The sequence below is a fragment of the Tachysurus vachellii genome, chromosome 17 (genome assembly GCF_030014155.1).
Source record: "Tachysurus vachellii isolate PV-2020 chromosome 17, HZAU_Pvac_v1, whole genome shotgun sequence".
NCBI classification, from domain to species: domain Eukaryota; kingdom Metazoa; phylum Chordata; class Actinopteri; order Siluriformes; family Bagridae; genus Tachysurus; species Tachysurus vachellii.
In genome coordinates this window covers 14,542,658-14,570,558 of record NC_083476.1, presented here as the reverse complement: position 1 = coordinate 14,570,558, position 27,901 = coordinate 14,542,658, and the positions used below count along the sequence as shown (strand labels likewise).

The following is a 27,901-nucleotide window of genomic DNA, read 5'->3' as shown; positions in this document are numbered from 1 at the left end:
AATCCTGACACATGTATTCATTTTCTATTCATGTCTCTTAATTTATCAGTGGTATAGATAAAATCTGCCAAAAAAAAGGAACTCCACCATTGTGAAGTGGGTGATAAAACAGGAAGCGCAAAGACCCTCGGATTGATTTTGGATAAATGAATGTGACTAGGGTATAAAAGGCTCCTGAGAAACCTACTCATCATGGCAGTCCTTCCGAAGCAATCTGATCCCTTTGTAGTCAAGTAGAGAAATGACTCCTGATAAGGTGCTTGCTAATTCTTCCTGGCAATAGCAACGTGTCGTTCAGGGTCTGCGTCATCTCAAGAATACAAAAATAAGGTTGTTATTGACTAAGTCATACAGAGCCGGTTGATATTCCGGTCGCAGCATTTGTAAAGTCTGTCCTCTGTAAATAATTTGCAGCTCATCATTGAGAAGCACCGTCACATCTGCGGTCTTTAGGGAGGTTCCTGACTCATCTTAGTTCACATGCACACTGCTCCTTAAAACCTTTGCAATTTTCCAAGAAACATTTTATTTTCGAACAACCCACACATGCCAGAAATGCGATATGCTTGCTTGTCCGGAACATACTGTCCAGTCAACTGACCAGCCAAGCTGTCTGACTAGGAGTCTAATCAAAAGGCTTTACACATGTCTCCATCTTGCTCTGTGAGTACCAAGGACCTTAAGGATAAGAACCTCTTGTACTAAAAAAGTTTGATTTGAAGGGTTTAGTAATACCTTGTGAAAATGCAGGTAGTGCTTGTTGATTTCAGAAGATATTTTTATCATCCTTTGGGCAGTGGTGGCTCAAGAGGTTAAGGCTCTGGGTGTGTTGATTGCAAGAGCGTGGTTTAAGCCCCAGCACTGCCAAGCTGCCACTGTTGGGCCCTTGAGCAAGGCCCTTAACCCTCGCTGCTCCAGGGGTGCTGTATTATGGCTGACCCTGTGCTCTGACACCAACCTCCAAAGTTGGGATATGTGAAGAAAGAATTTCACTGTGCTGTAATGTATATGTGACAGAATAAAGGCTTCTACCTCTATTATCAATGGTCACATTCTGCTGTGTATGCACAGCACAGGGACACCATCAAAGATGTGAAATACAAGTTATTAAAGTTTGTATAGAATACAAATTAGTTCAAAAATACTTTCTATTTTGTCCATTTTAAAGCTGCAAACACCAGATTTCCCTTCTATCGTCATCGTCCCAAGCCTATAATATTTAGTTCATTACAATTGTAGGTAAATATATTAATTCCCCTTTAACCTGTAAGTCATGCTTAATTAATGTGATGTATTATTAGATATTATAACATATATGAAAGGCAGTGATTAAAATAACTTTAGTTGTTCAAACTATTTACAAATTAACAAGTATTTCCAGGGAACATTGTTGCTTTTGCTTCCAGTCACATTCTTTGATGAAAGATTTTCTCCAAGGTTAAATATTAAATTAAATATTAAACTTCTTTTTTTTTTAAATAAATCATTTCAAAATAATGTCACCGGTTCTCAGTTAAGACCATGATTTAATATAGTTAAAGTGTAGTTAAGGTGGGACCATGATTCTGATTTTATTCTTTTTTTCTTTAGTATTTTCAATCCGTATTCTTGCTACACAAGATAGAAAACAATGTATGGGTTTGAGGGTTTAATATTAGACTTTCTCTTGAAACTTTTAACAAGCACACTTACAGCTAACCTTGATATAAGCATTCATTCATTCACTGCTACTCAGGAGTACATGTTTTTTCTTTTATTTAGAATGAAGTCATAGAAATTCATCCTGCATGATGAACAGCGGGTGATAGAAAGCAGGGATTGCATGGCCTCGTCTTAGAGAGAAGCATAGTACTATATTTTTCTCCATGGCCTGTATGAGCTCTAACTACTTATACTGCTTTGTTTTATGTTGCTCACATGTTTCGTACTGCCGATGTTTCAGTTGCACAAAAGCTGTGAGTGGGTTTATCTTTAAAACCTGTGGAAGATCAAGTCATTTTATTAAAGGCTTTCTTTGCCATTTTTGTTGTTTCCTTTTCTCTTTGTCCTCTGCAGGCTTCTTGGACTCGACCTGAGAAACTCAAGGTACAGTTACTTAACACATGTAGCCTGGTTAGGCGCTGATTCTAGAAAGTCCCGTTACTATTAGAGCTGCGTGTTAGTGTTAGAGCCTTCTTCACCCTTCTTCACAAACCCATATAGACAAACACACTCTCTTCCTCACACACCCCTCTCTCTCTCTCTCTCTCTCTCTCTCTCTCACACACACACACACACACACACACACACACACACACACACACAGGGTTAACGAAGTAGCCCTTCTTTTCCAAAAGGAGTGCAGTTTCATTTATTTCTTATATGCCTTAATTTTTTTTTCTCTGATTGCTTCTGTGTATAGAAACCGTAAAGATGCTATCTGAGCTTTTGTAAGCGGCAAGAACCATTTTCAGTAACTGTGCAGTCGCTACGTGGACTGCCTTTTTTTCTTCTACTCCACTCAGCGAAATTCTTTTCATGAAACTTCAAGGAACAGTTGAGGCTGAAATGAATATAATTTCCTGTGTTGCTCCTACACAACTGATGTGAAATCATCCACGATATGTTTGCTGTTTGAAGTTAAGTAAACCATGCACGGCTACATGTCTGCCACAATAAACGCACAAACAACTCTTTCACCTTTTGTAGGGTACCATTACTTTTAAAACCTACTCTTATTAGTCTTATTAGAGTTTAATATGAGTCACCCGAGTTTCTCATTAGTTCTGTTAGATTTGTGTGCCTGAATGAAAGATTTTAATCATGATAGAGTGATCCAGATAGAAAATGCAATAACTGCAAAAATTTGTTTAGTTATGCAATTTGAAATCTCTCAATTAAGGTTCACATTAGTGAAACTCCTTAATACATCAATTTACACAAAACTCTCATACGATTAAAACGTCTCCCCAAAATAAAGCTGGATTTTCTCTAATTTGTCTCACACTTTGAAGGTTTTTATTTCACTTACTCGCATATAATATTTGCCTCCTACTGGAGTTCTATGATGTATATGCTAAAGAAATATATTCATCAGTCAAGATAGAGCTATGACTGATCTTTTTATTTTAACTCGGATTAAAGATTCAGATTTTAACCCTTTTTATAATCAACAGTCACATGCACAACAGTCCGCCAGAAGTGTGTAATGATTTAGATAGGGCATGTTAGCAATATTAGCTTCAAAACTCTGGTGCAAAACACATGACAGCAAGCATCTGGGATTCAGAGAAAGTTGAAAAACACTATAGAAATAATGACACATGTAGCCGCTAACACTCCCAATACCTGTTCTGTAGATGTGAACATAACCTTAGCGCACAAACACGTCCCACCTTAACTACATTTTACCTATGCTAAATACACCTAGCAGAAATTATGAGTGTGTGTAAATGATGAGCCCCATGCTGCCTGTTGGGGAAAAAAGCACATCTAGATGCTCCTGTTTACTTGCTTAACAGTCGAATTGTAAATATTCATGTGGTTTCTACACAGCTGATAATGAGTGATTCAGATGCATATGGAAGGTGTGGGAAGGTATGAGCACATGAACAGCACAAGATGAAAGCCTGCAATTATATGAGTGCCCACGCATTACTGCACATCTCCATCTGCGGTATCACCGCCCCATGATGTGACAATTTTTCAACCTTACAACTGTAAAGTTCCTCATAGCTATTTTAAGGAATATTGTGAACAGAGGCATTCACACAGGTCAGAGATACCGATACAGGTGCTTCTAACATGAGACGTTGTCACAAAGGAGCTGTACAGAGGTTTGAATGTAGGCTTTAAGCTGTAATGAGCAGCAAGTGGTGAGTAAAATGTGACTGAGATGATATGAGGAAGAAATCTTGATAGGAAAAAGACCTTTTCTGGGTGAGGCAGGATTGTAAATCATTACAAAATAAATGTGAGTGCTTCAATTAGCATGTCTTTGGGCGAAGGCTGCAATCAAACACCCAACCTTGGAGGTGCAAGGCAAACGTGCTAACCGCTAAGTCACCATGTCTCTCTAGGTGAGATTTTCCATTGAGGAAATGGTAATGCTTATTGTCCTGCTACACCTCTATTTTTTTCAGGATCACACACCATGTAGGTTGATAAATTTGTAGCCCGTCAGTGTAAAAGACCCACCACAGAACCCCTGGTGATCAGATGTTAAATTGTGACATCTGATCTTTATGATGACAGCATTAGGGACAGACACAGCGAGCCCAAGAAAAAGTCATCTGTATGGCGCATGCTTAAAATTTGACTCATCACTTCTTGCTGCAGTCGAACCAAAGGCTATAATAACACTGGTTTAAGCTATTCAACCATATATGAGGTTCCATTATCGTAATTTTATATTGTTAATTTGTGTTGAATAAGACTTCTATTTACACCATATAATGACACTTTTTTTTTTTTAAAAGAAACCGACAAATCCAAATCCAACAGTCTAAGTCTAACACAACTGTTAGCATCATACTACTGTACAAACTCTCTCATCTGAAATGAGCTAATCTTCTAACGCAAATTCTGGTTTCCTTGGTTACAACATAAAACCAGATAGATTGTTAAAGCTCCTACTGTGTAATGCTTCTTTGAGTGTATTATGTGCTATATTGTTACTGGGAATTGTAGACATTGTGATAAACTTCACTTTACTGCACACACCTGCCTTGTTAGTCCACTGTGTAAAATTTCAGTTAGAGGCGAAACCTTTTTTCTTCATGCCCAGTGTGTGTTAATTGTTATTTAGCCATAATCTGTCATTTTCTTACCAAGCTGGAGATTTTTTATTTGGTGAAATCCAGCTGCTACAGATAAATTAGCACCACACACAAATTACCTCCAAATAAATCCTAAATAGACCTCAAAACGGAGGTCCTACTGGTCCTACACTGGCAAAGTTTGATTAATTGACAAGTGCTGCGTGGCAACAGATGAGCTAAAGTAAGTAATTGTACACTCACTAAGCACTTTATTTGAATCACTACAGTAGTATTGGGTAGGGCATCGCTTTACTCTCAAAACAGCCTCATTTCTTTGAGGCATGGATTCATAAAGATGTAGACATTCTTCTGAGATTCTGGTTGATATGATTGCATCACAAAATAAATAAATATTTATATTTATATATATATATATATATATATATATATATATATATATATATATATATATATATATATATATATATATATAGAGGTGCATTTTTGTGTTGTCTATCTCTCATTTTGCCAAAGGTGCTGGATTCCGGTGACTAGGAAGAACACTGAAGAACACTAACCTCATTGTCATGTTCATGAAACATGTTTGAAACGAATTTTGCTAGGATGCACATAGCAACAATACTCAAGTAGGCTGTGGCATTCAAACTATGATTGATTGGTATTAATAAGCCTAAGGTGTGCCAGTTAAAACCTTCCCCACATTACCTCACCTCCACCAGCCTGGACTGTTTATACAAGGCCAGTGGGGTCCATTGATTCATGCTGTTGGCATCAAATTCCGAACCTTCCATTTTTGTGCCTCAGCAGAAACGGAGATCCATCAGACCAGCCTTCTAAGCCTGTGCAGTCTACTGTAGCATCAGCTTTCTGTTCTTAGTTAAGAGGAGTGGAACACAATGTGGTCTTCTGCTCTTGTAGCCTATCTGCCTCAAGGTTCAATGTGCTGTTCACTCTGGGGTGCTTTTCAACTCCCTGGTGTTGTACAGAGTGCTTATCTGAGTTACTGTAGCCTTTCTGCCAGCTCCAACAAATCAGGCAATTCTTCAGTGACCTTTCTCATGAACAAGCCATTACTGTCTGCAGACCTACTGCTCATTGGAGGCTTTTTCTTTATTGCATCATTCTGAATAATCTCTAGAGACTGTTGTGCATAAAAATCCTAGGAGCTGATCAGAGGACGTTATAGAAATACTCAAATTAGCCAATCTGGTGCCAACGATCATGCCATGGTCAAAATCACTCTCATTCTTATAGTTGATGTGAACACTATCTGAAGCTGCTGGCCCATATCTGTATGATTATATGCATCACACTGCTGCCACATGAATGTTAGATAATTGCATGAATGAGTATGTGTTCCCAATAAAGTACTCAGTGAGTGTATATTGACTCGATGTGAAAGGATTAATTCAAAAATTAGCAACTGAATGTATAAGGTTTAAAAAAAGTGACTAAAAACATCTCTAACACTTAGAAAAAAAATGCTGATCTGATAACTTGGTCTAGAGAGGCTTGCGTGTTTCATATGAGCAAAATAAAACATCTTGCCCGTTTTGCATGTTTGTCTTAATGAATATGCAATCTGGACCATTTGCTACCCAAGAATGCAAAATGTGGTGCAAAATCAATGCAAATAGATTAATTTAGCACCTGCACTGTGAATTAATGCAGCCTGAAGTCACTCTGGGAGTAGATACTGCGTGTGTATTAGCACAGCCGAACTACAGGTGTTAATTAAGGTAAAGGATTTGGGGGCTTGCTGTGAGAGGAAAAGAATCAACAACACAGTAGCGGAAGGAGTTATTTGGATAAGTCATTTATTCCTGATAAACCACTGCAGTTTTCCAATGATTACAGTTTTTTTTTTTTTTTAATTGTTTTTTTTTTTGTTAATGAATATGAGTGCGAGTGAATCAGTTGTTTCTGTAGAAGTCATAACTTATTTGAAAAACACATTTATATAAACCTATGATTTGCTGTTATGATCACAGCGATGGTCTTTTCTTTTTTAAAATTTTTTATTTATTTATATTTATTTTTAATACTCATCTCATGCTATTGGAAGTTACATCAATCTGTGTTATGTTTGGATGCCGGTGTGCTTGAGGGCATCTTTTTTTCTCTGTTTGTTTGAGAAATGTGTCAGCCCCGAAGTGCAGAAAATGTTGTTAGACACATCATGCTCAGCCATTGCCTGCATGGGACTTTTGTGTTTTCCACTTTAGTTTCCATGCAGTATAAGTAACATCAAATGCACCAATCATCCCCTCTGCTGGAAAAAAAGAAAAGTGTCTATTTGTTGTGTTTTTCTTGATTTTCCGCCACATCAAGACCTTGAGAACGAGTGTTGTTTTTATTCCCTATCGCTCGCAGCACACTGACTGGCTGCACATTTAGGAGGAAGTGCCTGAGCAAAATGATGCTTTCGTACATTCTCTATCAGAGCAGATAATGACATGCACACGGGCCTGTGATTGCGCCGAATTTCACGACTCCCTTTTATTCTGGTGTGTTGGGTTTTTTTTTCTCTGCAAAATTTCACAACAGATGAGATAGCAAAGGCACCGAGCGATTCTGTAGCTCTATCCAAGGTCAAACTAATCGCTCACAGTAACGCCTCAGGCAGCATGAATGGAAAAACATCGCTGTAATGATCTCGCCAGCTCAGAACACGTAACAAGGCCTTGCACATACAGCTTACTGCTTATTACAATGCGAAAGAAGGTGACACTGCATGCTAACAAGTTTCTAAACATGCGGCACCAACCGGATGAAATTTACGACCCATCCTTTCGATCGTGACTAAGCCATGGCGCCTTAAATCAAGTCGGGGAATTGATTGAATTTCCGAGCGGTGTTCACTGCCATCCTGCTCAGCAGTCAGATTTCTCACTGACTATCGAGCAGGTACTTTATAAATGAAGTGCCACTGCAAATTTCAGAAAAGTCGCATTCTGCAGTTCATCTAATCCCGAAGCTCATCTATGCCTACAATCCAAAAGAAAGAAAAAATAGCACTAATGATTTGCACAGGGCTTTGTCACTTTGGTTGCTTGGTTGAATAATTAAAACAGCACTGTGGAATCTTTAAACTTGTGTCACAACGGATTGAAACACAGAGAGGAAATACACAGTTGGTGCTCGGAGTAGAACTGTGTGTGATTTGTCCACAGAGGCAGGGACGATTTAGAGTCACAGAAATCGACTCGCATTCAGTTGGAAGAAATGTCTCTTGTGAGAAATGTCTCTCATGAGCTTTGCTTCAAGCCTACTCAATTTATTCAACGGCTTGTTTTTTTTTTCTATTTGATTTCCGCAAACACCACTTTTTCACAGCAAATGTTCTGTAACTGATTGCTCAGGCTGCTCCGACACGTGATGTGCATGGCCGATAGTTTCAACAAGGCGATGCAGGAGAAGCTCATGTTTATTAGTTGAGTAATAGGGTGTCATCTGGCATGACTAATAAATCTGCATCGACTAATAAAAGGCTGCATTGGCTGATTAGCATAGGCTGCGTCGCAAGACTCAGATGCATTCAGTCAATTAATTTCCATGTATATGATGTACTGAGAGAGGCTGCAAATTTCCTCGAAAAGGTCTGGAATTTTAATACGCACGTACTGAGTTCTGACTCGTGTAATAAGTGTTCAGCGTGAAGCAGCACTTCACAGCAGGAAGTTTTTTTGGGTTTTACTGTAATCGCCGTGCAGGGCTGAACTGATGGACTTGGTGAGATTTAATAAGCAGGCAGATGCACTTAGAGCAACTTACTCACCCGTCAGTCAGTGAAGCATGATGGATTCTCTGCCCTACAGCCTGCAGCAGGACCATTTCACTTCTCAATGCGGATCAGGTCTTTTGTCCGTGGCAACTCGAATGGAACACAGGAGATGGACACATCGATACGGATCAATACGCTGATCCAGTACTGATGGTTGTTTTGCTTTATTAATTGCAGACACTGTTTAATATGTGGAGCGTTGAATTCCTTACTGGTTGAACTTTATTGTTATATAGTAGAGCTGGTGATAAGCATGTTGAAAATTTATTACCGGGAAGTATGGATAATAAAAAATAATACTTTTATTTTTTTTCATTATTATCCTGGGAAAAAAAGCATGATCCAGATATCAGTCATTATTCTTGAGAAAATTAGAAAAGAGAATCTGACAACATGACTGATTTGTGACTAAATGTAGGCATGTCCAGAGAAGCTTTCTGTCTACAATGGCATTCACCATGACTTTGTATGCTATGGCTGGGCGGAGTCAGTAATCCATCAAGAGACCACTCCCAACAGGATAGACATGTTTCCTTATAAGATAAAGGTCATCAATCAGTCAGAAGAACCTAGTATTGATTTGCTTTGACATGTTTATTTATACTGGAATAATGAATTGTTTTCATTAATTGAATTAGTCAGCTATCTACCTACCTATCTATCTATTCTACACCACTTGTCCTGCTGGGTTATGGGGGGACCTGGCACGCTCAGAGCAGGAGCGCTCAGAGGAAGCCCCCGAGGTAGAGGGAGAAAATACAAACTCTACTGTACACATAAGGAATCAAACCCCAAACTCTGGAGGTGTGAGGATGTTTGTATTTGGTTTTCTGTCCATTACAATGCATTTCTTTATCATTTTGAAAAGACTTTCCAGTGTCAACACTTGGACGTAAAGCTGTTCCTTTAAGAGTTCTGACTTCTGAATCATGTCTTTTTGTGGCTCAAGAGGTATATTTATATCCTATTAACTACATGTGAGGAAAGAAAATAACAGAAGGTGATGAGAAACAATAGTTTCTATTAAACATAAGTGCTAGCAGGAGTCAACGTCCTTTGTGGACATTTTTACCACAATAAAAGTAACCCTGCGGTATAACAGGTACAATCAGGAAGTGATAAAGACATTTAGGATGCTAGGAGTAACTCTGCTTTGTGTCAGGCTTCATCACACCATCATGTCACTGATTACTTGCCTATGTTTTGTTTCTTTTTGGTGTCCCTATTCCATCTATTCTGTCCCAGTATCCATTATTATGTTAGCAAGCCTATACATATATATAATCTTTTTGCTAATGTTTCAAAAATGGCTCTTCACTGTTGTTCAGAAGCATCGGGATACGCTGTAGAGCTCAACGTGTGGTCCGAAACACTTTGAGGGTCTTGCTGATATAGCCACGGGTCTGTAGAATTACTGCTGTGTGTGTGTGTGTGTGTTTGTGTGAATGAGTGTTTTAAAGAGCCTCTTTCAGAGAGGTCTTTAGAGAGGTCTTTTAGAGAGGCTCCTAGAACAAGATATTAGCACCCGCATGAAAGCTTAACGCAGGGAGAGCAGTGAGAATGAGTGTGTGCGTGTATGTGTGTGTGTGTGTGTGTGTGTGTTCAGCTGTGTCGAAAAGTCCAGCTGTGCAGTTCAAAAAGTCCTCACCAGGCAAAAGCCATGTGGCTCCTGCTGTGTGGTCCACTTCGTTACTGATTCCTGTTTGACTGCATCCCAGCGCACCCCTGGGAGAACTTTGAGAGAATTACCGCAGTCGCTCTCCAGCGCTGTGTACCAACACATGTCACTTTACACATTTTAGCTCATTTTGTCTTCAGGCCAGAGTTTTGTGTTTTTTTTTCTTTTTTTCACCCTCTTTTTTCAAGTGAATTAGATTGAATTTAAAACCGTCCGTCTGTTCGTCCGTCCCGTTAATAATCCTGAAATCTCTCCACTTCATTTGCATCTTGTGCTTTAAATTAGCAGCTTTATTTTGAAAAAACCTCTGGCTGCTTTAATGTGTCCTGTCCCTCCTTGTGCGCATACGGTGTATAATGTCAAATCGATATGTTAAATCAATAAAATCTCACATAAACTTTGTAATAAATGTATAGTTTGTCTAGTGAAAGGGAAAATCTTTTGTTTCTTAGATATGGACCCATCGAGTCTATAATGTTAATGATTTATTTGTCTGTGCATATAAAATGATCAAGTTATTAAATCTAAAATCCATTTGATTGCCAATTTTATTAACCAAATTTTTTATTAACTGATTCGTATAACAGGAGCTGGGTGAAATTTGGAATATGAACAGCCTTATTAAGAGGAGAGAAGTAAAGAATTTCTGGCTTATAGTTTTTGATTATGATCTCTCACTCCAATGTTCTCTCTCTCTCTCTCTCTCTCTCTCTCTCTCTCTCTCTCTCTCTCTCTCTCTCTCTCTCTCTGCAGAGTCTAGACACAAATGTGATTGTGCACAGTGATGCCCGCGTGTCCTCTCTCACACTAAAGTACGTTCAGCACACAGACGCCGGCCAGTACCTGTGCACTGCCCGCAACTCCATCGGCCAAGACATCCAGAGCATGTACCTGGAAGTGCGCTGTAAGAAACACAGCTGTCTCCTCTTATACGTTTTTGTCCCTAATTATAAATTAACACCTAGTTTAATTTCTGCAGGTGGCTGAACAAATTTATAACTGACATATAAACCAATTGATTTAGATATCAGTTCTGTAAATTATAATGTGAAAGACTACAAACTACAAAGACTACACTAGACGTCAGCGTGAGAGATTTTATCCTCCAAATACAGCATGAAGGAAACTCAGGCAGTAACACAAGGGAACAAGATACAGAGTCTAGATTGATGAGATGTCTAATCCAGACAAACTAGAGGTCAGAATAAACATCCTGACAAGACTGATCTCTATTACTCTGACTATTGTGAGGATAAGAACAAGACTAGACACAGTAACATAGCAAGAAATCTTTGAACATATTGAATATAGGTAACCAGTAGTTCTCTGTATTCATTTGTTATTAGCTGTTAAATGGGATTTGTATCTGTTTTGGGTTCAGCATCAGATTTCTTTGTCATGTCACCCTCGACAGTATGGGAGGCAATGTATTTATAGGAAAAAAAAAAAGGTTAGTTTTGTTTTTTTTTTAAGTAAATGCTGATATCAAATCTATTTTTGCTTTCTGAGATGCCCCGAGTGATTGTTCTTAAGCTTCTAAAATAAAAAGGCTTTATCTTTATTCACTAAAATAAAAATCGGCCTTAAAACAACAGTAAAAACAAACATCTCACACTGAACACTAACGGTGTCCTGAATAATTTTTATATTCATATAAGACTCGCGGCTATAAAATAATTCACTAGTTTATATGAATTGAAAATTCCTATAAGTCGATTTCTATTCCCTCAGCAGAACATACCGCCAGTGTAAAGGTAAAAAGTTAAACAAATATAAGGTTCTTGAGGTTTGAAGGTTTGAATGTGTCATTCATTTATTTCTAAAAAAGTAAAACTAGCAAAACTATCTACCAAAATAATAAGAGAAATGTAATGTTTATAAATATCAAATATGTCTAGGGATAAATGAATAGAGAATAAACGAACAGATGAATAGAATAGATGAATAAATCTCATATTTATTATATAATAATGTCAAATGAAAATATTTGGTCATTTTTGTTTATTTCAGATTCCTTTACTTGCTAAGATGTAATTTTAGATGGAACAGTAGATGGAATGAGAACCAGGCAATGTTGGAATGCCTGGAGGAAGAGAAGGCGTCTTCGTTTATAGAAGATTTGAAGTTAAATAAAACGTCCAAATTCTTAAACTTCTAACCTCCTTTTGCTTCAGGTTAAAAAGATTTGCCCCAGGGGTCAGAAAATGACTTGCTTTTATGTCCATTTCAAGTTTCACTAGGATGGAGAAAGGCATACAAGGGTTGCTAAAGAAACAGAAGGAATTCTCAATCAACAGAAAACAAGAAAAGAAAGAAAGAAAGAAAAAAGGATTAAAAATAAACTGAACTCTCCTTCAGTGTCAAGAATAAGTACCATAACACAAATTCTATAAATAAAGCATTAAGACTGGAATAAAACATAAGAAGCCATGATGTTGACGTGGTTGTGTGATGTCACAATATCTGACCAATCAGGAGCTGTACTGTTGGAAAAATAAACAAAAGAGATGGTTATTATTATTATTAGTAGTAGTAGTAGTACTAGTAGTAGTATACAGCAAAAATGACAAAAGGTTTTCCAAGGATTTTATCCTTATCTCCAAACCAGCACAAATTTAATCCTGGGCCAAGTTTCAACAAATGCACTCTTATTCTCGAGTTTTGATTGTGCATATAATTAGGTTCAAGCCTGCTTCATTTTTGTCACATAAAATGATATCTTTTGAAAATCTCATTATTGGATGGTAAAAAGACTGGTAAAATATATCATGAAAAGTTGTTAGATGCTTCATGAACTGCTTCTCAGTATTCTTTTTTTTAAAGGTTTGCTTTAGAAACATGTTGAATATACCTAAGAAGACCTCACGCATAAGCAGTTGCATAACAATCTTGGCCATATCGAAGATGACACACTACTGACTGCCAGAAAAAAAAAGAAAAGAACGAAGTGGTAATGCAAAAGCTTTTAATCTTATCGGCTTCCGTTTTCTTCTGCAGCATCTACGCACCATTAGCATCTAAGAGATTTACAGCAAAAGGTAGATCAAAATCAAGTTTAATCTTACTCTGTGCTCTCGAACCGGTTCTGGGAATCAGGAACACAGAGCCTGAAAATGCCTGATGTGTAATGAAAGCCTGATTGGATTCATTTCCTTTGCCTGAAAAACAAGTAATCTGCTCCAGTAGTGAGATAACATCACAATGCACGACTGATGTGCAATTTCAGTTCCACGCAGTACGGCTTGCATGTAATCAGGTGCTTGCCTGAGTGCTTGGAGTGTCTTGGACTAATTAGCGATAAGAGAAAGATGCTTTGTTTCTAGCAGGTGAACCTGAATGAGTTCACGCTGGTAGGTGACCTTTGAACGGTTTGGACAGACGTCATCTAGGAGACACATGTGAAAGCAGAAAAAGACAAAGCAACTGATTTACTGCCAATCCCAGCCATACTGCCGTACATGTACACTATATAATTTGGCAGACACCTTTATCCAGAGAAACTTACATTTTATCTCATTTTTATACAACCGAGCAACTGAGGGTTAAGGGAATTGCTCGCAACCTTCCGATTGGTAGTCCAACACCTTAAACACTAGGCTACCACATCCAACACCACAGGAACTGCATATGTATTTGTTACTACATCAGTAAAGCCAGAAAAAAGAAGTATAGTACATCTAGGACTGGTTCTTGCCCTTTATAAGTGTGATACGGTGCTGAAGCGTTTTATTCCTCTTATACCACAGCAACATGGCAATAGTTAAAAGTTAATTAAGATTTAATTTATCAGCTATAAACAGGTGAAAAATTCTCCTTATCCAAAAAAATACAATCTGTTAAAGTATTCAAAACTCTCCCATGGCACATATTACTGCATGTCTTCCATAAATGTTAAATTAATTAATTAATTAATTTACAGAAAACAGCTCCATGTACTTTTTTGGATTTATTTTACATGTAGGATCTGCCATGTCTACAAATGCGTATTAATATAATTGTTATGTTCATTATAGCTGGAACTATTTTCAGACCTGCCGGTATAGGAATTGTAAGAAGGGTCTAGAATTGAGTGTCATAATTCAGCAGATGTAAAACCATCAGCATGGTGGAGATCATAGAGATTAAATACATGTCTCAGAATGTTATTTTTGGTGTTCTTTTAGACAGCTAAGCAATTACAAGGTTATTTTTTACTCTTAAAAAGACATGTGTTTGTGCTGTCTGAACACCGGTGTTGTAGCCTGTGGTCCTGTGAGGAGCTTTCAGATGGCGATAAGATTGGAAGGTGAATTTGCCTTATCACAGCAGCATTGTGGAGATGTGCTGACTCTCCGGTGCCTTGCGGTCTAATATTAGAGGGTTCAATTACTCAGTGGAACCCTCTTCTCCTGTGCTGCCAGCTTTATAGCCAGGCAAATTACACAAGTGCCAAGTGGGTACCGCCTGACAGCTCGGCACGAGAAATACTTTTGTGGAAAGACAAAGTCCATAACATCGAAATGTCCTTGCTGGAAGTCACAACAAAGATGCTGAGATGTTTGCAAGTGTGACTTTTAATGACAGTTCAATCAATGAATCTAAAAACATAGGGCAGTTTTACAAAAAAAAAAAAATAGGCAATGGTCAGGCAAAAAGCAAACAGGGAATCAGAGGCAGAGTCAAATATAGATAACAAGAGGCTTCAGGACACAGAGGAAACTAAGTATATACTTTAGCAAAGTGGCAGTGACTGTGAGAGTCTTTTGGAACAAAGTGCTACATTTGGTGGATACCCAACATCTCTGCTAACAACATCCCTGCAATGAAGCAAGGTGGTGGTAGCGTAATGCTGAGGATACTGTTGGAATATAATAACATCTCTGTTAGATTATCAATACAGATATTTTTCAGGCCTGAGATAACTAAAAAAAAAGATCTACTACAACACAGTACTGAATTATAGCAAGATTAACCAGACAGACAGTTATCTAGACTAAAACATTACATTTTGTCTTCATTTTCAAATCATTCCTTGACTGATGCTTTGATGGGGTTTCCTACAGATGCTCCAAAGATCCAGGACACAGTGGCAAAGTTGACATGGGAAGGAAATGCTGCTAATCTCACCTGTGAGACTTTAGCTCATCCAAGTGCATCGGTGCAATGGTTTCGCGATGGACTACCGCTACCTGCAGTGAACACCACCAATGTCAAGATCTACAGCACACATACCATGAGCTATCTGGAGGTTTGTCCACCATTCATGTAATGTCCCTGCATGCCAGTCATTACACCATAACTAAACCTCTAGCTACAACAAAATTTTATGCTCTTTATCTAGCAGTTTTACCTTTTTTCTTCTTCACCAGAGGCCAAAAAATGAATTTTGTGCCTGTTTTATTTTGTTAATGTTCTGCATTTAATTTTTGTTTTGTCCTGTCAAACTCCACAGTGTTAGTTAATGGCTTATATGCATAAGCGTGACAGAAACAATTTATAGCAGCAAATTATAAAAGTGTTATAAAAGGGGTAATATATCCATAAAAAGTCCCAATTTTTTTCACACAATTTTCCAAGATGCCGCAAGTAGTTTAGCAAGTTCATAGGCATCTAAAATTTAAGGGTGTTCATTTAGTCACTAATATTTTGTATATGTTTCTCTCAACAGAGTTAAAAACATATCACACTAAAAGCCAACTTCTAACTAACTAAAGTCCTAACTAATTTTATATCGGATTTCTGGCCATCAAATAATTCATTAGTTTAACAACAACAAAATTGTAGCACCGAAGGTTGGACTTGTCAGAACTGAGGTATTGACTGTATTAAATTAATACGCCAAAGGCCATTTCAGCCAATTGAAGACAACATTATAAAGAAAACTCCAAATGAACCCTAAATACTACAGCGGCACCAATGTTATATTCAATAATCACTGCATGTTCACACCATTGATACCAACAGCATTTCTAATAAAGTAAAAAAGGAAAAAGCTTTTATTCTTCATTCATGTTGTATCTTAAACATTTTTTACCATGCTGAGCAAACAGGCAGTGATTTTTTATTCCAGTGCACATGCCAGTTAGCTCTATTTGGGATCTTGATGTAATGTAGAAGACCTGAGCAAATCCTGCTGAACTTTTAAACACTGGAACTCAGAGAGTCGCTCAGTTAATCAAGGTGGTGAACAAAAACATATACTGACAAGTGAAACACAGAGTTTATTTCTTTTGTTTGAATTAAGTGAATATATAATATGTACATTGGGTTGTGTTTAGTTGTTTTACCAGGTGTATCTACTTTGGATGCACATTTATAATTGTGACCATGTGTTCACCTGAAGCATTTGTTAAACTGTGCTAGCATTTGATAAATTTGTTTTGCCTTGATGAAATATTTCAGAAGCCCAAATTGTCTATTTCCATATTGAGTAGAGCTCGAATATGAAGCTGTCAAAACCTCTATTAGTCTAACAGCTCAGGAGGCTGGAGTTTAATGACCTGGGTTTTTTTTTTTTTTTTTTTTTTCTTTCGTTTGTTTGTTTGTTTGTTTGCTTTTTTATATGGTGCACTCGATCAACTTAATGACACTGCTGAGTAATATATATAATTTTGTTTCTACAACAGCACGATTTTCTCATTGTTTTGTTTCCCCTCATAGGCAACCTATTACATTAATTATGCTAATTATACTGTTTTCTCAATAATGCCTGCATAAACAGCATTGTCATTTGCCATTGTAGCAAAGCAAAAAAAAAAAAAAACTCACTGAATAAACAGACAAACAAGCAAACGAATACAATATGATTTAATTAATTAATGAAACAAAATGTCTTTTCAAATTTTTGTGTTTGTTTTTTTAATGGCAGTCATCATATCTCTCTTGGAAATAAAAAAACTGCTAGTGACGCAGTAGCGATAGAGAAGAAAAGAGAGAAATTGTGTGCACACTATTGTCGGGTTTTCAGGCCATTTCATGGAGCTCACAATGTTCTCTGTGACAGAAAGTCCCTGTACTTGCGGCACACTTTCCCAGGCTGCTGGAGTTAATAGTGCCACCAGTATCCTCTATCTGTCTCTCAGACTCCCTCTCTCTTACTTTTTCTATCTGAGTCTTTCAATAATTATCAAGCGAGATGACTGCTACAAGAGAGGAATAAAAGGCCACTGCAAGTGCCCTGACCATGAGCTTCCCAGAATCCATCCAGCCGAAAAGCCAACTCTGTGTGTCATGCGAGGTCAGAACACACAGTGGCATGATGCATTCTTTCTCTTGCTTGCTTTCAGGTCACCCCTGAATCCCAGAGTGACTTCGGGAGCTACAACTGCACAGCCACCAATGTACTTGGCAGTGACTCGAAGGAGTTTATGTTAATCGCAGCAGGTCTGTTTCAGAAAAAAAAGTGTATATATATATATATATATATATATATATATATATATGAAACTTCATAATTGTTCTTTTTTTCCAGTTACTGACACTACAGCAATACTAGTCTTTCCCAGAACCCTTGTGGTTCTTACTCCCTTATTTATCTTGGTGCTAGCATAAAGAACATGAGAGTGATAATGGAAACTAGCAATATTTTTTTGTTCATTATTTCATTTAGTTAATTTCATTAGTTTGTGTTTTGTGCTAACCGTGTTGGAAATATTATCTTTGTGTTAGCATAAAGGAGCATATGAATAATGGAAACTAGCATTATTGTCTTGGCAGTAGCAAAGGTCTTAGCAAAAAAAATAAAAAAGGCAAACAGGGAAACTAGCTTATAAAGCTTTTAATTATATATTAAAGTTTAATGCTGAAACTGTGAAATTCACTTACAAGTTGATTTGTTTTTCCAGTCACAGCCTCTACAGCAATGCTAGTTTCCACCAGCACAACTGCTGTGCTTCTTTATGCCAGTACCAAAATGCAAACAGTAGTGAATTAGAAGATATCAGTATTTTCCACTGTCATATAATTTGTTCATTATTGTTTCGTGAGAAGATCAAAAGTGCTATTTTCTTGGTGCTAGTATTATATTTAGGAGCATGAAAGTGATGATTGATGACAAAAACTAGCATTTGTGTGTGTGTGTGTGTGTGTGTTTGTACTCCAGGCTATGCAAAGCAGAAACACAGTTGGCACTGAAATTTAAACATTTCATTAGACATGTATTTTTATAGTAAGTAGTTTAATGTCCTATAACCACGTCTAAATCCTTCCTGCTAATTTCCAAAATGGCAGGCAATCAGAAGGTAATTTACCCTCAAACAGAAACAATTTTGCTGCAGCAATAGAGGCTGTGCATGCAGGTTTTTTTTTGGGTTGAGGCTCTGGAGTAATAAACGCAGCGGGACATAATTTCCAGGCTGAACAGCAGACAGTAAGAGATGCCGCCAGCTCAGATATTTTTGACACTCTGTAAAGTGGGTCAGCCGTGAACCAATGTGGGTGGCTTTGAGAGGACTATTTAGACTCCATGCAATGGACAGTGCAGGCATGGTGCCTGTCCTCATATTCCTCCACGTGTCCACAATTCCCCATTTGCCCAATCAGCACCTAAATAGAAAAAAGCCTGACTTTTATTATTTTCTCTAAAGTGTTTCTTGCTGAAAGCTTTCATTTGAGAAAAATAAATGCAGTACAGAAAGCGGTTGATTTTATGTGGTAAACATCTTGTCAATTGAATCAGCAGTTTAGTCTTGTAGTATATTTTAAAATCTTTTTTTTACGTCATTTTTTAAATTGTTTGGTAGTGTGCTCATTGATTTACTGTATTTTTATCGAATATGCTGTACTGTAGTATAAATGAAAACAGTGAACATGAAAAATCAAACAGTATTTGTTGTTAAAAACCCTATTTGGTTTGGATTAGTGTTACTTGAAGGTGCAGGAATGTCCAATTATTATCTTCAGTCTTCACCAGCAATCCGGTGTGTCCTGTGTTTATGCTAGCACCAAGTTAAAAGCAGTGCAACTTTCCATAAATACTAAGAAAAGACCCAAAGTAAAAAGTTTCATGCTGAAACCTTATTCACTTTATATATATATATATATATATATATATATATATATATATATATAAAGTGAATAAGGTTTCAGGTGAATAAGGTGAATAAAGTGAATAAAAGTGAATAAGGTTATATATATATATATATATATATATATATATATATATATATATATATCTATATATATATATATATATATAGAAAAGGTCAAGATATGTGTTATTTATCCAAATGTACACTTTCTCAATAAAAGCACCAACAAATGTACATATTACATTTCTACTCTATAAAAGATAAGCTTTTGGTAAAACTTTGGTAAAAATTTTGGTAAAATGTTGAATTATGACGCAGACAAAGTTTTAGAGAAGCAATCAGGACCAAACAAAGATTTTAAAACCGTGTATTTGTGAATTGCATATGCTAATGCAAAAATGATAACAAATGTACTACATGTCAGAACACTATATAAGTTATATTATGTAGTAGGAGCAAAAAAAGGATAATAGAGTGACTTTACAGCCATCAGGATTGTAACCTGTGTTGCATGTTTGTTGTGTAGACGTGCCATCGGCTCCAGTTATTGATCGGGTTGAACCGTACCCCAGCACAGCCATGGTGGAGTTTGATGAGCCCGAGTCAGATGGAGGAGTCCCTATACTCAAGTACAGGGCTGAGTGGAGGACAAAGGGTCAAGACTGGGTTAGCAAAGTGTACAGCGTGGAGGAGGGTAAGTGTCATCACACACACAAACACACATTAAAAAAACAGCACTAACAAAAAAGTAGGTTATTATATATAATATCTGTCATTCTCACACAGCAGTGTTAAAGTCTGATTGCTTAGAAGATTTCACAGAATTTTTTATTTAACAGCAGATTTGACAATAATTCCAGCTTCAGGTCAAATCACATGGGCATATTAACACACTGAGTTTAATTTGTTTTTCTATTGTTTAATTAAAGAATGTGTGTCCCAAATCTCATACTTATGCACTATTCTATGCATTTTTTTAGTATAGTGTGAGACAACAAGTGTCCAAGTATCTGGATGATGCATTTATTCAAACAAAAAAAAAAGCAGTAGAATGTTAGACACTCACAGCTTTGTGTACATCGTGGAAGAGGGGTAGAGCTACCCGGTGCCGACACTAGATAAGAATAAAATTTCGAGATGGCTGACGACTCTGGTGGACATTTTTAAATGTATAATATTCTGCTAAAGCTAGCGGCATCGCATTACGTACACCTGATGCCATATGCCATAGATTGCATAGACTCTTTTCAATTCTACCCTTATAAAATTCATATACTAAATGCTAGAGTACATAGTGCATAGTGTTTGTAGTTTGTCATGTAGCTATAGTTAAAAACAAGTGTAATCACATGTTGGATATGGTGAAGTATTCTTTAAGGAATTTTATAGGATGAGTCTCAGTGGAAAAGTCTTCAGTGGCTCTATATAAGTATTTTCTAAGAATGTACATTTTTATGATTATCTATAATACTGACTTCAGTGTATATTATTTGGCTTTTTTACAGCATTACAGTACACTATTACCGCAACTGGGTCTAAGTGAACAGCTATATTTTCCTTAGTAAGCTCAAGCGTTTGCATTCATATTGCTTTCAAAATGTATAATATAAGTCTTCTTCAAGGCAAAAAACAGCCTTTCAGGTAGTCAAGTCAAGTCAAGAGTTAAAGAAAAAATAACACTTCTCACAAGATCTTAAACAGAATGCCGACCTTTCACTTGACTGGTAAGCGGCATAACAAGATATGAAAGTGTGTACTGTAGCGATACATAAGCAACCGTGACCATTCTAATTTAAAAAAGGGACGAAGCATAAACACTAAGATCAAAAAGAAAAATAACTGAACTGAGGGACTTTCTGGGTTATTATAGAGAATAATAGCGAATGCAATACAGAGAGGCAAATTAAGTGGAACAAAAAAATGTGGAGGTATGCAAACTTTTGTACAAAGTAAACACTAAGGAGGTGTTAATTCATTGTCTGTGGTGCAGGCTACCAGAGCCAAATTACTATAAAACACAAAATCACATGGCAGAGCAAAGAAAGCTCTAAAGAAAGGAATATACTAACAAGCTCTGTGACCAATATAAAGGGCCTGTCATAAAGCCAAGTTACTGCTTAAAAGAAAATCAAATCTAAAAGAAAATCACACGTGATGTGCTTTATTGCTTGTATACTGGAACAATTCACTATTAATGACGCATCATAATTTATATCCATTTATAGTCATGCATCATTTTATAAAAGATTAGATCCTGTTATTAATAAGGATGTTAAAGTTTTTAGGTTATTAACTATCGTTCTTCAACATCACTCTCACGAACATTCTATTGAATCTAATAAGAATACACAATGTACATAGTGTGTCATTTTTCATGTCAGCATCTTCCAGGCTCCCTTCAAAACCCTGACACTGGAGACTCCTTCTAAAAATGCTAAATAAACATCTCCGTTCAGAAAATGTCACCGTCTGTTTATTACTATCTAGGAACGATGACACCACAGCCATCCATGGCCGAGAGCCAAGTGAGAAAATTGTGGGAGGGAGGGAAGGCATGATCTCTCTTCCCCTGTCAATCATAGCAACAGTAACCAATCAGAGAGGTCTGTGAGCTCATGTACTGTATGTGGAAGAGGGTAGATTTCCTCACCTTATCTTCATGTGTCTTCACATTGTTGATAATAGAGGAACATCGACTAGGAATTGACAGGTTGAGAAAAAATAGGAGGAGGTAAAAAAAAAATAAATAAGAAATAAAGGATTACACTTTTGTTATTTGTTCTTTTACATTTTAAGCTTCATTGTAATGTCCTTGTGCAATGTTAGACTATTTTGCCTATTCTGTATGTTGTGTAAGTGGAGCATGTGGAGCGTCAGCACTTTCATTCCTAAGCCCCGTTCATATGTGTAGGATAAAGTTATCGTCAAAAGAATTACTTCAGACCCATAATTGTTATGTGTGTACAGTTTAACTGTGCAAAAATAAAGGCCAGGACCTATCTGATGACTCCAATTCATTTACCAGAGTAGCAGTCAATAGAAAGTTTAGAATTCATCATCACCGTAGTATAAAAAACATTTGTACAACAATATGGTCCATATGGAGGCACGGTGGCTTAGTGGTTAGCACGTTCGCCTCACACCTACAGGGTCGGGGTTCGATTCCCGCCTCCACCTTGTGTGTGGAGTTTGCATGTTCTCCCCGTGCCTCGGGGGTTTCCTCCGGGTACTCCGGTTTCCTCCCCTGTTCCAAAGACATGCATCGTAGGTTGATTGGCATCTCTGGAAAATTGTCCCTAGTGCGTGAGTGAATGAGAGTGTGTGTGTGCCCTGCGATGGGTTGGCACTCCGTCCAGGGTGTATCCTGCCTTGATGCCCGATGACACCTGAGATAGGCACAGGCTCCCCGTGACCCGAGGTAGTTCGGATAAGCGGTAGAAAATGAATGAATGAATGAATATGGTCCATATTGTCACAAACTGCTAGATTGCATTATCTAGATTTGCAGGAAACAAACAGCAAAGTAGCAGTGGTGCTCTTGTACACAGTGCTGGTCTGACAGGGGATAAACTAAACACTTATACAAACCACCAAGTGACCTGGTGGAAGAATGTGGAAAATAGCCATCCTTATGACTCAGTGTCACCATGACCTCCCACAAACACTGCATTCAACCCTTCCCACATCCTTTACCAATCGAGCTTGTGTAAAGCAACTCTTTTCTTTCCGCTGGCAGAAAACTGCTAGCTGTTTCACAGTTGCCGTTTGTGGAAGGCGTAATGTATAATATAAAATCTCCTAAAAATAGAGCGCACAATAGTGGCTACGGCATATGCTTTGGCTGAATACTAAGTAAGCAAGCTCTTGTCAGAGGCTGAAATGTGGTCTGTTCGTTTGAAGCCGTCCAGTGTCTGTCTCAAGGGGGAATATGTCAGCTCAGTCTTTGCTGACAGCCCACTCCGTCAGCCAGTCCTCATGGGACATTCTTGAGAACAAGTTTGAGACGTGCATACAAACACATTTGTGTGTTTTAAAATAAAAACCTGTACACTTGGGAATAAGGGAGCACAATAGCTACCCCTGGAGTATGCCTCACTATACGATATCTCTTCTGAACCTTTCTTTCCTAATGAAGTATCAAAAAGCAGAGTGTATCCAGCTCTTTAGAAATACCATAATGCACTGCATTTGGTTAGTATCCAAATAATGTAGCTCAGAGGATGCTTGCTTATGCTCTGTCCCTTTCTCTCTCTCTCTCTCTCTCTTTCTCTCTCTCTCTCTCTCCCTCCCCTTAATAGTAGCTAGTTAGAACAAGCCTGGGCAGCACTTTATTGTATTTAGTCATATGTGGCAACCAAAAAGAAAATACAGGATGTCACACACCTTCTTACACCCCGTGTTGTTCACACAAACATGCTCTAAACCTCAACCCCTTTTTTAGCTCTTTACCTCAAAATACCCACCGCAAAATATTCTTGGTCGCACTGCTGGGCGCTCGCTCTCTGGCACTCGGTTCCTGTGCAGTGTGATGGTGTGTGGAGGAATGCTGTGAGCAGATGAGCAGACTCTTTTCCCTGGTGATAAATTCAACACAACATCAGCAACAAATTAGCTTCCCATCTCTATTGTGTACATCATACAACTGAACAAATCTGTCTGGTGAGGAACAGCACAATGTTGCTGATCTCATGGAAGATGCATTAGGAACATAAGCTAGATAGTTTATTTTACTTTATTTCAATTTATTTCAAGATATGGATTTTTTTTTAATTATCAAATTTTTTTTAAAGTAATACAAAGCTGTCAGGAATATGAACATTTTCCACAGGATGCTGGTAAAACTGTAAGAAAAGCAACTGTATAACTAAACCTATGCTGTATTTATAATTACCTTCGACCTGAAACTGTCATCTGTCACTTTTACCATTTGAGATAACGTGTAGACTATTATTTTATTTATTTATTTTACTATTGTCTTTTGTTTTTATGATCCAAAATGAGGGTTTGGAAGCTTTTTCATGCAGTGTTACAGATAGATAGATAGATAGATAGATAGATAGATAGATAGATAGATAGATGGATAGATAGATGGATGGATGGATGGATGGATGGATGGATGGATCTATGGATGGATGGATGGATGGATGGATGGATGGAAAATGTAGAATACCTAAACTTTTAGGAGTCCCAGTTTTTTCACATTATTTGTGAAAATAATAATAAAAAAAACACATCCTGTCAGTGGCAGTTCTGTGGGCAGAAACAGCTTGTCAGTGAGACAGATCAAACGAGAATAGCCAGACTGGTTCAACTGACAGGACAGCTACAGTACAGTAACTTAAATAGCTACTCTGCACAACAGTGGTGAGCAGGAAAGCATCTCAGAACCAAGACATGCAAAAGCTTGAGGTAGATGAGGGAAAACAGCAGAGGAGAACATTGGGTTCCACTTCTGACAGCCAAGAACAAGAATCTGAGGCTACAGTGGAGGCTCACCCTAGACAGCTGAAGAAATGAAAAAGGCTAGACATATTATCCAGGTGCATATTTTAGGCTTAACGTGTTAAAGTGTGGATAAAAAAGTAGAATTCAAAATCTTTTTTCTTTGTAACAAATTCAGAGAAATCTATCTGGGATTTTACCGACAGGGATAAGAACTGTAGCCTCCAAGAAGTCTGTAAGAAGCCTGCAACAACCCACAAGCCAATTTCAAACTTTTTTCTGTGTATGTGTGTGTGTTTGAGAGAGAGAGAGAGAGAGAGAGAGAGAGAGAGAGTATTAAATGAAAAATTGCAAATTGTGATTTGATTTAAACCCTTTATCGGCTGTTTTACTGTTTAGAACGGTTTTACTTCATTATTTCTAAAAACCTTAGAGGATTATTTTTAGATGTGCCTTAGGCTTATACACACAAGCCGTATCAGTGAGCAATTTCTTCCAATCAGTGCTGTGGTGTCAGTCTGATATCAGAAAACTTGTCGTTCCTCAGGGATCAGCTCCATCATCATTGTCGGGCTCAAGCCAGAGACTGAATACGAGGTCATGATGTCCGCTATCAACGGCAAGGGTGAAGGAGAAAGTTGTCCTCCAGAGACTTTTAGAACACTTCCTGTCAGTAAGTACCACTCTCTGTTTTTCTCTGTGTCACATAACTGTGGAGCTCACACTCCCTCACCAACCCTTAGTCCAGCAGCAGAACCACGCCATAATCAGGATCCTCCACCAAATGTCCTGCCAGTCATTGTGTGTGTGTGAGTGTGTGTGTGTAGAAAGAAAGACAGAAAGAGTGAGCCAAAGCGTGCTGAGAGTTGCTTGGCTAATGTCTGATTCCAGCTCTACCACTGCTCCCTGCAGTCTGACTGTCCAGCAACCCTCTATCCACCCCTCTCACCCCCTCCACTTCCTGCCAGTGCCAGAATGCTGGCATGTGCATCCATTCTGAGTGTTGTCTTGAGCTGATAGGCTCAATCCCTGCTTCATATGGAGATTTAGATTTCAAAATTCTCCTCTGATCTGTTTATCTCTGTGCATAAAGAAAACTTTAGAATCACCTCAAAGCAACTAGAATTATGGCAATGACAATCACATCTGTTCTTCCCAATCATGTGACTATGCTAGGAACATAAATGTTTTTCTATAATGTTTAGTTGCCATTTTTTATATCAACAGAAATCAGTATTAATTTTACATGCTCGAACAGATAAAATATCTTTGTTTTGTTTAAGTATAACCTTAAATTGTACAATTGGGGTGCAGTACGTCTTCCAGTTTATCCCAAAGTTGTTTAGTAGGATTGAGGTCAGGGGTCTTTGCAAGCTACTCGGATTCTTCCTCTCCAACCTTGGCAAACAATGTCTTAATGGATCGTGATTGTGCACAGAGGCAAAAATGTCTCGTTCCAACTTTGTGGCAGCAGTTTGGGGAAGGTCCAAACATCGATGTGATCATCAGGAGTCTAGCTTTTATTTAGCCCCTGTAGAGTGGTTTAACGAAAAATTGCGTGTGAAAGACAAATTAATACCATTTACACGGATCTACTAACAAGAATGATCTTCACATGATCAGTGAGTTTCTTAATATATGATTATATTAGATTCATTTGAAATATTCATGACTGATTCACAATGTTATATAGAGCGTGTTTATATTAGCAACAAAATGTACACTATTATTCGCATCCATATTGTATTTTAATGTTTTTTAATATTATTATTATTATTATTATTATTATTATTATTATTATTATTATTATTATCCTAGAACATTTCAAAGCATTTATTTGATATAAAACTGGTCATGCGTGGTGAGTTAGACTATCAGTTATACCCCTGCAGGAATCTCTTTGAGAGCTAGACTTGAATAGTTCACGAAATCCTAATCTAGCCGAATAGAAATGCCTTGATTTCTGCACACACCATGTGTTTAAAAACCAGGAGCCAGAAAACGATCAGAGATTTTAGACATTATGAATGGAAGGAATGTGTATTAATTCTCCAGAGTCACTAAAATTTAATATCTAGCACTAGCAAAATTAGATCCTTTTTGCTAAGCTCATAAATATCACTGTGGATTTGATTTATTTCACAGAAGAAGATCAAAACTGAACAACTGGAATAAATGCAGTATATACAGGACGAGTGAAAAATTAAAGGAAAAAATAGGATAGCCCTGTTGTGTTGTGTGTAGATGGCAATGTCACTGAATATCAGTACAAAGCTTCTTGGCTGATGGGCGTGGCCTATTCCAACATGGCCCCACCCCCTATATAAAGTCATGGGCTTCACTCAATTGAAAAGCTGTTCTGATGGCTTTTGTTAGCCTAATTCCCTTCTAACACACTTCATTTTTTTATTTTTTTTTGCTTTAATTGGTCACCCAGCGATTTGTGCAAGTACAAATTTAAAGATAAAAGTACTTGTATAGGTATAGGGTGCAATAAATGGTTAGGCTGGTGAAAGGAATGAGTTTTCATTTAGGTTTTAAATGAAGTAGAAAGGTTTTTACATGATTAAATTGTTTATGCCATTTTACGCTTATTTATGCACTGGCAAACTAACAGCATTCATTTTGTAAATTGATGCTACGACAGTGTTTTCAGCTGAATTGGGCATGATTGTACTTACAGAACAGACGTCAATTTAGAAACTCAAAAGTAAAACGTCTTTTTTTTCTTCAGTTTTTTTTTAAGCAGCGCTTTCCATGCATTGTAAACGTGTTCTAATCTTTAAGGGTTTGTTTTTTTTTTAGACCCGCTGGATAATTACCGAACGTAATAACAGGCGTCTTTTTGCACAGCCTGCCTAGAAAGCAGAATAGAAAAATAAGTGAGTGTAGGAAAAGTGACGATAGCGAAGGAACGACTCTTTGATAATTCGGTTTCCTTCCCAACTTGTAGGGATTAAGTGACTTTATAAAAATGCACATAATTACTGCTCTCTCTGAAGCCTTTTATTAAAAGAATTTCTCCACTGATACGATTCAGTTGATTCATCTCTGAAGTGCTGTGTAATGAAATCACTAAAGAAAAGAGTACACAGAGCAACATTTCTCGGCTGTTTTGCCTTCTGACGCTCGTCAGGCTAGAGGAAAAGAGCAGGGAAGTTGTGACTTTTTCATTTGTTAGTCATGCCAGTGAAAGATTACTATAGAGCAGTAGTTTGTTATTATGGTT

General features: G+C 37.6%; 1 protein-coding gene across 4 annotated transcripts in view; it reads left to right on the top strand.

Moving 5' to 3' along the window:
- Nucleotides 1-27,901, top strand: part of ncam1a (neural cell adhesion molecule 1a) — a 242,525-nt gene that overhangs the window by 174,744 nt on the left and 39,880 nt on the right. For all 4 annotated transcript variants that reach the window (XM_060890530.1, XM_060890528.1, XM_060890531.1 and 1 more), the window contains exons 9-13: nucleotides 10,976-11,126; nucleotides 15,265-15,449; nucleotides 17,488-17,584; nucleotides 19,757-19,924; nucleotides 25,220-25,345. In XM_060890530.1, coding sequence (XP_060746513.1) covers nucleotides 10,976-11,126; nucleotides 15,265-15,449; nucleotides 17,488-17,584; nucleotides 19,757-19,924; nucleotides 25,220-25,345 — 727 coding nt within the window. The remainder of the gene's footprint in view (nucleotides 1-10,975; nucleotides 11,127-15,264; nucleotides 15,450-17,487; nucleotides 17,585-19,756; nucleotides 19,925-25,219; nucleotides 25,346-27,901) is intronic.